This window comes from Monodelphis domestica, chromosome 6 (assembly GCF_027887165.1).
Source record: "Monodelphis domestica isolate mMonDom1 chromosome 6, mMonDom1.pri, whole genome shotgun sequence".
Classification (NCBI taxonomy): Eukaryota; Metazoa; Chordata; class Mammalia; order Didelphimorphia; family Didelphidae; genus Monodelphis; species Monodelphis domestica.
The window spans coordinates 24,569,293-24,577,386 of NC_077232.1; the positions used below are offsets into that span (position 1 = coordinate 24,569,293).

An 8,094-nucleotide genomic window follows, 5' to 3' on the forward strand; every position below is an offset into this window, starting at 1 on the left:
TAGTTGGAGACAGAGAAATAGAATTAAGGCATTAATAGCCTCATGTATTATTTAATAACTTGGGTAGATAGACAGACAGACAGACAGACAGACAGATAGATAGATAGATAGATAGATAGATAGATAGATAGATAGATAGATAGGTAATAGTTACGTTATCAGATAGAGAGAATAGAAATGTAGGCAAAAGCTTCAGCCTCACAGAAGATACTGCCCTCTGAGGCAGACAGGTATAGGGTTTTCTAGAGAAATGTAGTTAGGGTTGTGATCTTGGGTATAGTTATAATATATTATAATATTACTTTCACTTTCCTCCTTCCTATTTCCTATCCATATTTCATAATAGTAAACTAAGAGTTTTTATATTTAACAAAATGCACACTGGCTTTCTATCAAACTTCTGTCCCCCAAAATTTATCTCCTCACACTACCACATATTTTTAGCAGAAACAACCTATGACTTTCTGAAAGCAACCTAGAGCTGAGAGAGAAAGTTTACTGAGAAGATCTACCCTGAGAAAGATGATTTCTGAAGATTCTGAAGATTTCTGAAGTGTGTTTAACTATGTCTAGTCAGTGTTATTAATTATTGTTGTAGAAAGGGAAACTGAGTCAAGTAAGAATCACACAACTTTGAAATTTAAAGAGGAAGAGCTGTGTGAGATGAGATTAAACTGTGTGATTCTCAGGGTAATATATGCCTGGTAAGCCTAATATCATCAGACCCCAGCAAGAATTAGTCCCTACAAAATAGAGATTGCCCTAATCCTGTGTCTAATGCAAAAACCTTTTGGCTGTTTTGACCTGAATGGGAAAGAAAAACCTGTGGCTCTCATTTAAGAAGTATTTTACTTTACTTTTCCTTTCATGTTTCCCCTACCAGTGTGTACCTCAATAATTTTAGAAACCAGCTAGCCTCTAGCAGTTAGTAAATCTTTCCTTTTAAAAGCCCCATTAAGTTAGAAACTTTTCTCTTCTATAAGCAAGCCTTTTACAATCTTTTACAAGCCTCATTCTTTCCCCTTTCTCTGCTTAATTTATATTCCAAAGGGATTTGGAATACCAAAAGACCTTGAATGATTTAGTAACAAGGATCAAACTCCAACAAAATGCAGCAACAAGATGTAGCAGAAATGGATCATTTCCCATGGGAATTTACAACTAAAACAATTCCGTCTGCTCTCTTATCATCTTTGATACCAAGAGTTTCAGAAATTGTTCTCAGTGTGTATACATTTCAATACATCTAACCTAAAACTGACTGTCTTTCAAACTATCAATACTGAAGATTGATTCTGGATGTCTGGAATCTGACAGGATGGGCATCATGGGAAGAGAGATAAGGGAGAAACAGTGTGTAATGATGTCTTCTGTAAACTGGGGGATTTTGGTCTGTTAATCAGGTATTGTTTCTAGCTCTATAGCTTGACAGGGCACCTTTTGCATAAGCTAATAAAACCACCATTTTGCATCTTTTTTTCTGGCTCTCAGATGTTATTTCATCCTAGGGGGAGCCCATTGTTAGGGATCCCCAAAACCATTGCACACATTTGTAATGGAGGTAAGCTAGAAGCCTTCACAATAAGATCAGGAGTGAAAAAATGATGCCCATTGTCACCAATATTGTTTAAAATAGTATGAGAAATGTTAAGAATAGAAAGAAAAGAAGAAAAATTGATTAAAGAAAACAGAACGGATACAAATATAATAACATGATCTCTTTTTGCAGATGATATTTCTATGTATCAGTTCTTTCTCTGGAGGTAGACATACAAAAGTCATTCTTCAAATAATGTTTCTGTTATTGAATATAATGTTTTCTATAAGTTTTTTTTTCATATTTTTTCCAGAATTAACCTATTTTTCATTTCCTGCAGATCAGTAGTATTCTATCATCATCATCTGCCTCGATTTGTTTAGTCATTTCACAAAGGAATGGTATTCAAATCCATTTTAGTATTGCTTCTAAAAGGGATAGATTTTTTAAAATTTATCACCTAAGGCCTTCACTCACTTCTGTGATTCCTCTTATATGTGACATTACTCTCTTTACATATATAAAGTATTTGAGGACAAAGATTAGTTTTTTGTTTGGTTGGTTTTTAATTCCTAATCCATAGTCCAGTATCTGGCAGAGTCTAGGCACTTAATGCATTTTTCCCCATCCATACAAGTGACTATCTTAGTTGCATGGTAATTTTCTGAGAGCTTAAAAAAATAAAAGGGAAAAAAGTTTGGAAGATATGTCCTATAAATACAAGGGCATTGTCCTAAGAGTTAGAAGACTTGATTTCAAAAGCTGACTCTCTCACTGCTGAGTAGCCATGATCAAGTTGTTTAATCTCTCTAAGCTTAACTAGAATAAATAATGTACAGACAAATACACCAATCAGGACATACTTCTATTAAGTAAATTCATAGGCTTTCTGGAAAGGGGATTATTTTTTTTTATTCTGCTGTTCAATAGATAACCTAAAAGAATAATTCTCAAAAAGAAAACTTCCACATACATATATATGTGTACATACATGTGCATATGTATTATAGCACCATTTTTTTTCAGTATGAAGGAACTGAAATTAAGCATATGTCATCAATCGGGGAAGAGATATACAAATTGTCATACATGAATGTAAGCTCTATGTTGGAAGAAGTGATGAAAATTTAAAAACAGAGAAATGGATGGAGAGGGACATAAACAGAGCAAAACAACTAATAACAAAAACAAAACAATGGTAAAAATAGCCATAATAGCAATGTTTGTACATGGGTAGAACAATTTTAGAAAAATAACCAGAGAATAACTGAAGATGAATATTGTAGACTCATGAATATCAATTTGGGCCCATCAAGTTATATGTGAGGATACTTGACTTCTTTACAGAGGTGAAGATGAGAGAAGCCTAATAATGTGAAACATTACATAAAATATCTGTCTTAAAGGTTTTATTACTTTCTAAAGACCAGTCTATCAGACAGGCAGGGAATTCTTATTAAGGAATAAATTAATTGACTCTTCAGTCAAGATTTACTACAATTTGATGACAGCTCAACCAAGAGAGACAAGATCATGACAAATAATTTTAGTCAGTAAAGTTTTTGACATCCATTAAGTTCCTGAGAGTTTCTTTTACATCTTTATTTCTCAGGCTATAAATTAGTGGATTCAGCATGGGGATTACCACAGTATAAAATACTGAGGTCACTCGAACTATGAGCCATGAGCTTTTGGAATTAGGAATACAGTATAGGAAGAGAATAGTTCCATAGAAAATGGTAACAGCTGTCAGGTGGGAGGCACAGGTGGAGAAAGCCTTGTGTCTGCCACTTGCTGAAGGTATTTTCAGGATGGTGATAAAAATACAGATATAGGATGTAAAGATAATGATGAGAGTGCAAAGTGCATTAAAATTAGCAACAATGAAAAGGATTATTTCACTGAAGTGTTTATCAGAGCAGGAGGCTGAGAGAATGACAGAATATTCACAGAGAAAATTATGAATAATATTAGTCCCACAAAATGATAACACAAGGAGGGAGTAGGTAAATATCAGAGAAGAAATTAAACCCCATGAATAGGCTGCAGCCACCAAAAGGCCAGAAAGTTTCTGTGACATGGTAACGGTGTAGAGCAAGGGATTGCAAATGGCCACAAAACGGTCATAGGCCATCACTGCTAGTAGGAATGTCTCTGTCACCACAAAGGAGGCTGTAAAAAAGAATTGTGTGATACAACCCTCAATGGTTATAGTTCTATCTTCCACAACTAAGTTTTCTAGTAGTTTGGGTGTTACTCCAGTGGAATAACAGAAATCCACAAAGGATAAGTGGCGGAGGAAAAAGTACATGGGGGTGTGGAGTTTGGAGCTGATCCAGATGATTACAATCATGCCCACATTCCCCACCACAGTTACCAAGTAGATGGACAAGAACAGTAGAAAAAGGGGAACTTGGAGGTCAGGATAATCAGAGAATCCTAATAGGATGAATATGACTGAAGCATTTTGATTCTTGGCAGTAGTTACCATGGCTCCTCTTCAAAGGAATTACAAATAGATCCTGAGGAGAAAAATAAATAAAATTAGTAATTCAGAGAAAGTAGGGAATGCAATTCTGAATTAAGGAAAATGTATTATTATTAACATGTATCTTGGAAGCAAAACTTGGATAAATTTAAAATTCATTCATATTCATATCCTTAATTTGGTGGACAATAAGAACAAAGGCAAAGCTATGAAAAAATATCATCTGATAGCACAATTTTGAACTAGACAAGGTCTTTCTTTGACAATCACTCCCATGCTCTCCTAATTCAATATACTATCTCCACTCTTAATGTTCTGCGTCACCCTTAAATAGTCATTATTCTTAAATTACTCAAACTCTCTCAAATTTATTTAGAAATTATCCAATAAGGTAATATTGTTACTTAGTAGATAACTATTCCACCTATAGAGCCTAATTATACTGAAAATCTTAGAAACAAAAAACTATCAAAAAGAAAGGAAAGGAATGAGGTAAATACAGAAAAATGGGGAATTGTGGAGGGATTTGTACATATTAATGAGTGTATTGTATGCATAACATTAACTTTTTGGTTAGAACACATGTGTTTGTTTCCCAAATATGCTATATATTTACCATGTGGCAAAGCAATCATTGAAGCTTTCTTGCCCTTATTTTTCCTCATATGAAAAATAGAGGTTGAAATAGAAAATATGCATGCTCTCTTCCCAATTTTATTTAATGATCTGTGTTCTAAGGTTCCTTCTAGATGTATATTATTTAAGGCTATTATTTCAATTCTTTAAAAATATAGACAGGCAGCACTCACTGATATAAGGCAAAATTTTTGAAGGCAAACAACTGAACAAATCATCTATAGTATTTCTTTATAGCCACTATCAGTAGGGGAGAAAAAGTACTATGTAGGTATTAGGACATAGGGGGGAAAATACTTCATTGTGAGTGTCTGGGGTTCTGTTGTGAGTGATCTCTCCCTCCAAACTAAATATAATTCATTTACATTAATCTCTTAAAGTCGCTTGAGAAAAATAATCCTGCATCAAAAATAAATAATCAATAAGTGTTTATTTACTAAAAAAATTTCTTTGGAAAGGACAGTTTTATATAAATCCCTCCTATTAACATGATGCTGAGAAATTTAATAAATATCTTTGAACTTGAGTTTATATAATTCCTAATTTTTCTATGTTCTCTCAACCTTCCAATAGTAATCTTTTCCGCAGGATATCTGATGTTATATACTTTCCAAATTCTCAGAAATGAGTGGTCACTTTTAGATCAATATATGGATATGGGAACTACAACCCCAAGATTGTCAGAGCAGTCTGTGACTTGGAGACTTAGAAAACTATTTGAGGTTCTTTGTATTGACTTGGTGAAGTTCTTTATTTAATGCTTCAGAGAACAAAATTCAACATGTTTCCTAGATTCCAAATATGGCTGTCGCCATTATATTAAGCTGCGTCTCCCTGTTTCATGACAAATGTGCAGAATAGTAAAGCAAAGAAGAATAAAAGAGAAAAAAATGAAAACTAGTTCAGGACCATATAGGGAAATGTTTAATATTTATTAACTAAGTTCCTTAATGTTTCCCACTCTCTTCATTTCTGATAACTTCAGAGGAATGTGAAAGCTCAATGATCTTGTTATTATTGTTTAGTTGTATCCAACTTTTCTCTACTCTATTAACCATAGCATGCCAGGCCCTTCTTTCTTGTCATGTCTCCTAAAATCTGTCCAAGCTAATAGTGTCCAAAGACACTATCCAATCATCTGAGGGTATCACTATGGGATGATAGGATTAGATTTTAGGATTTGAAGCCCCAGTGTCCACATAGAAATCTAAAGTAGGAAGATTCCTTAGAGGCCACTTAGTCTAACTGCCTTATTTGAAAGATAAAGAACCTGTGAATCAGAGAGGTTTACATGACTAACAACAGGTAGAGAGGCACAGTAAGTGGTGCAGTGAAATGAACCCTAGATCTGAAGCCAGAGGAATTCAAATGGCCTTAACTCATTACTTGTATAACTGAGACAAATCAATTAACAGTTCTGAATGCCAGTTTTCTAATTTGTAAATAAGGGGACATGTCTCCCTTTACATTTGTTTTTGACTCTAAATCTAGCATCAAAAAAATGAAGTAGCAGAGCTGAAGTTTGAATTCAGGAACTCTAGCTCAAAATGCCATTTCTTTCAACTATAGCATATTCCATTGTCATGTATCTAGTAACAAAATAGAGCTGTTTCATATAATATTGAAAATTCAAATCCAATTAATTGTTCTTTATGAACTTCTCAGATTTTATTTTGCTTTATCTTATCTTTTTTAATGAGGATTAAAAAAATACCCTTACCTTTCATCTTTGAATCAGTACCACTTTTGGTTCTAAGGCAGAAGAGTAGTAAGAGCTAGTCAATGGGTATTAAATGACTGGACTACGATCTCACAGCTAGTAAATGTCCAAAGCCACATTTGAACCCAGGACTTTCTATCTCTTGGCCTACTCCTCTATCTACTGACCTACATAGCTGCTTCTTTAATGAGGAATTTTAAGAGGAGATAGTATCTAAGGTCATTTTCCACTTTAGATAAATTTTCCCACAATCCTAAAAACAGTAAAATTTAAAGAGATGATCATGATTGTGTCATTCCCTGGATTATCACCTCCCATTTACACATCTACAGGGAACTGTAGTTACAGCCCAAACTGACTCTTCTTCACACGATCAACAAAATATGCTTTCTTGCTCTTGTATCTATGTTCCCTCCATGCTCCTTATTTTAACACATTCCTCCCCCCTCAATTTGTCTAAGTCTTAGCCCTTCTGCAGGGCTCACTCAAATCACTCTTAATTGCAAATCATTCCTGCACAGCAGCCTATCAATTGACTCCTCTCTCCTGAAGCATGCTTTATGTGAGACACTCAATAAGTTCTCTGTGTATCCTCTTGCTATCCCTATTAGAATTGATATTTACATTTTCATGTCCCATTTCCTGACTAGATGTTGAGATCTCCAAAGTCATATGGCTTGATCATGGCTTTTTCTTCCAAGGTGATTACAAAATGACTAATACAAAAGGAAGAATAGTATAATGAGGCAAAAGGAGATTTTTAGAAGGCTACATGAAGACAAAGAGAGAAAGAAGGAAGGAAGGAAGGAAGGAAGGAAGGAAGGAAGGAAGGAAGGAAGGAAGGAAGGAAGGAAGGAAGGAAGGAAGGAAGGAAGGAAGGAAGGAAGGAAGGAAGGAAGGAAGGAAGGAAGGAAGGAAGGAAGGAGGGAAGGAGTAAAGGAAGGAAGGAAGGAAGGAAGGAAGGAAGGAAGGAAGGAAGGAAGGAAGGAAGGAAGGGGAGGAGGAAAGTGTCTTGGCAATTTTGTCTTCTGTCTGCTTTATGTCTTAAAATAAAGAAGCTTTAGAGTAGTGGTTCTCAACCTTTCTAATGCCATGACCCCGCAATACAGTTGCTCATGTTACAGTGACCCCAAACCAAAAAATTATTTTGGTGGCTACTTCCAAACTGTAATTTTGCTACAGTTATGATTTAGAATATAAATACCTGATATGCATTATGTATTGTCATTGCTACAAATTGAGAAGTTGAGAACCGCTGCTTTAGAAGATGGGAGTGGGAGGATGAAGGTGGATCAGAGGGAGATCCTTGTCTTCCAGTCTGTAGCACTGACATGGGAAAGAAGTTCAAATCAAAATACATCCACTCACCACAAAGATGACTTCTTGAATTGATTATCCTTAGACCTGTTGTATTGTTATTAATGAACCTGAGACCAAAGTAGAAGGTGATACAGTACAGAGGAAAGAGAAGTAGCCTGGGAGCCAGAAGACATACATTTGGATTCCAGATCAACTACTTATTAGTAATATGTCCATAATTATTTTTAATTCTTCAATGAGCTTAACCATCAAATGAGGATTTTGGACATCATAAAAGCAAAAAGTCCTTTCAGTTTTATCATTCTATGATACTATAATTCCAAAATTTCTGCTTCCTTTGTTATTAACTATTCTCAGTTAGTGCTAGATAGACTAACAATGAGAGTAAACTAC

At 34.9% G+C, this 8,094-nt stretch overlaps 1 protein-coding gene across 1 annotated transcript; it reads right to left on the reverse strand.

Annotated features, from left to right (window-relative positions):
* Positions 1 to 3,083: 3,083 nt before the first annotated feature.
* Positions 3,084 to 4,028, reverse strand: LOC100020937 (olfactory receptor 5D18). Its single transcript, XM_001373216.3, has one exon. The coding sequence runs from the start codon at positions 4,026 to 4,028 to the stop codon at positions 3,084 to 3,086; it is 945 nt and encodes a 314-aa protein (XP_001373253.3).
* Positions 4,029 to 8,094: the final 4,066 nt, after the last annotated feature.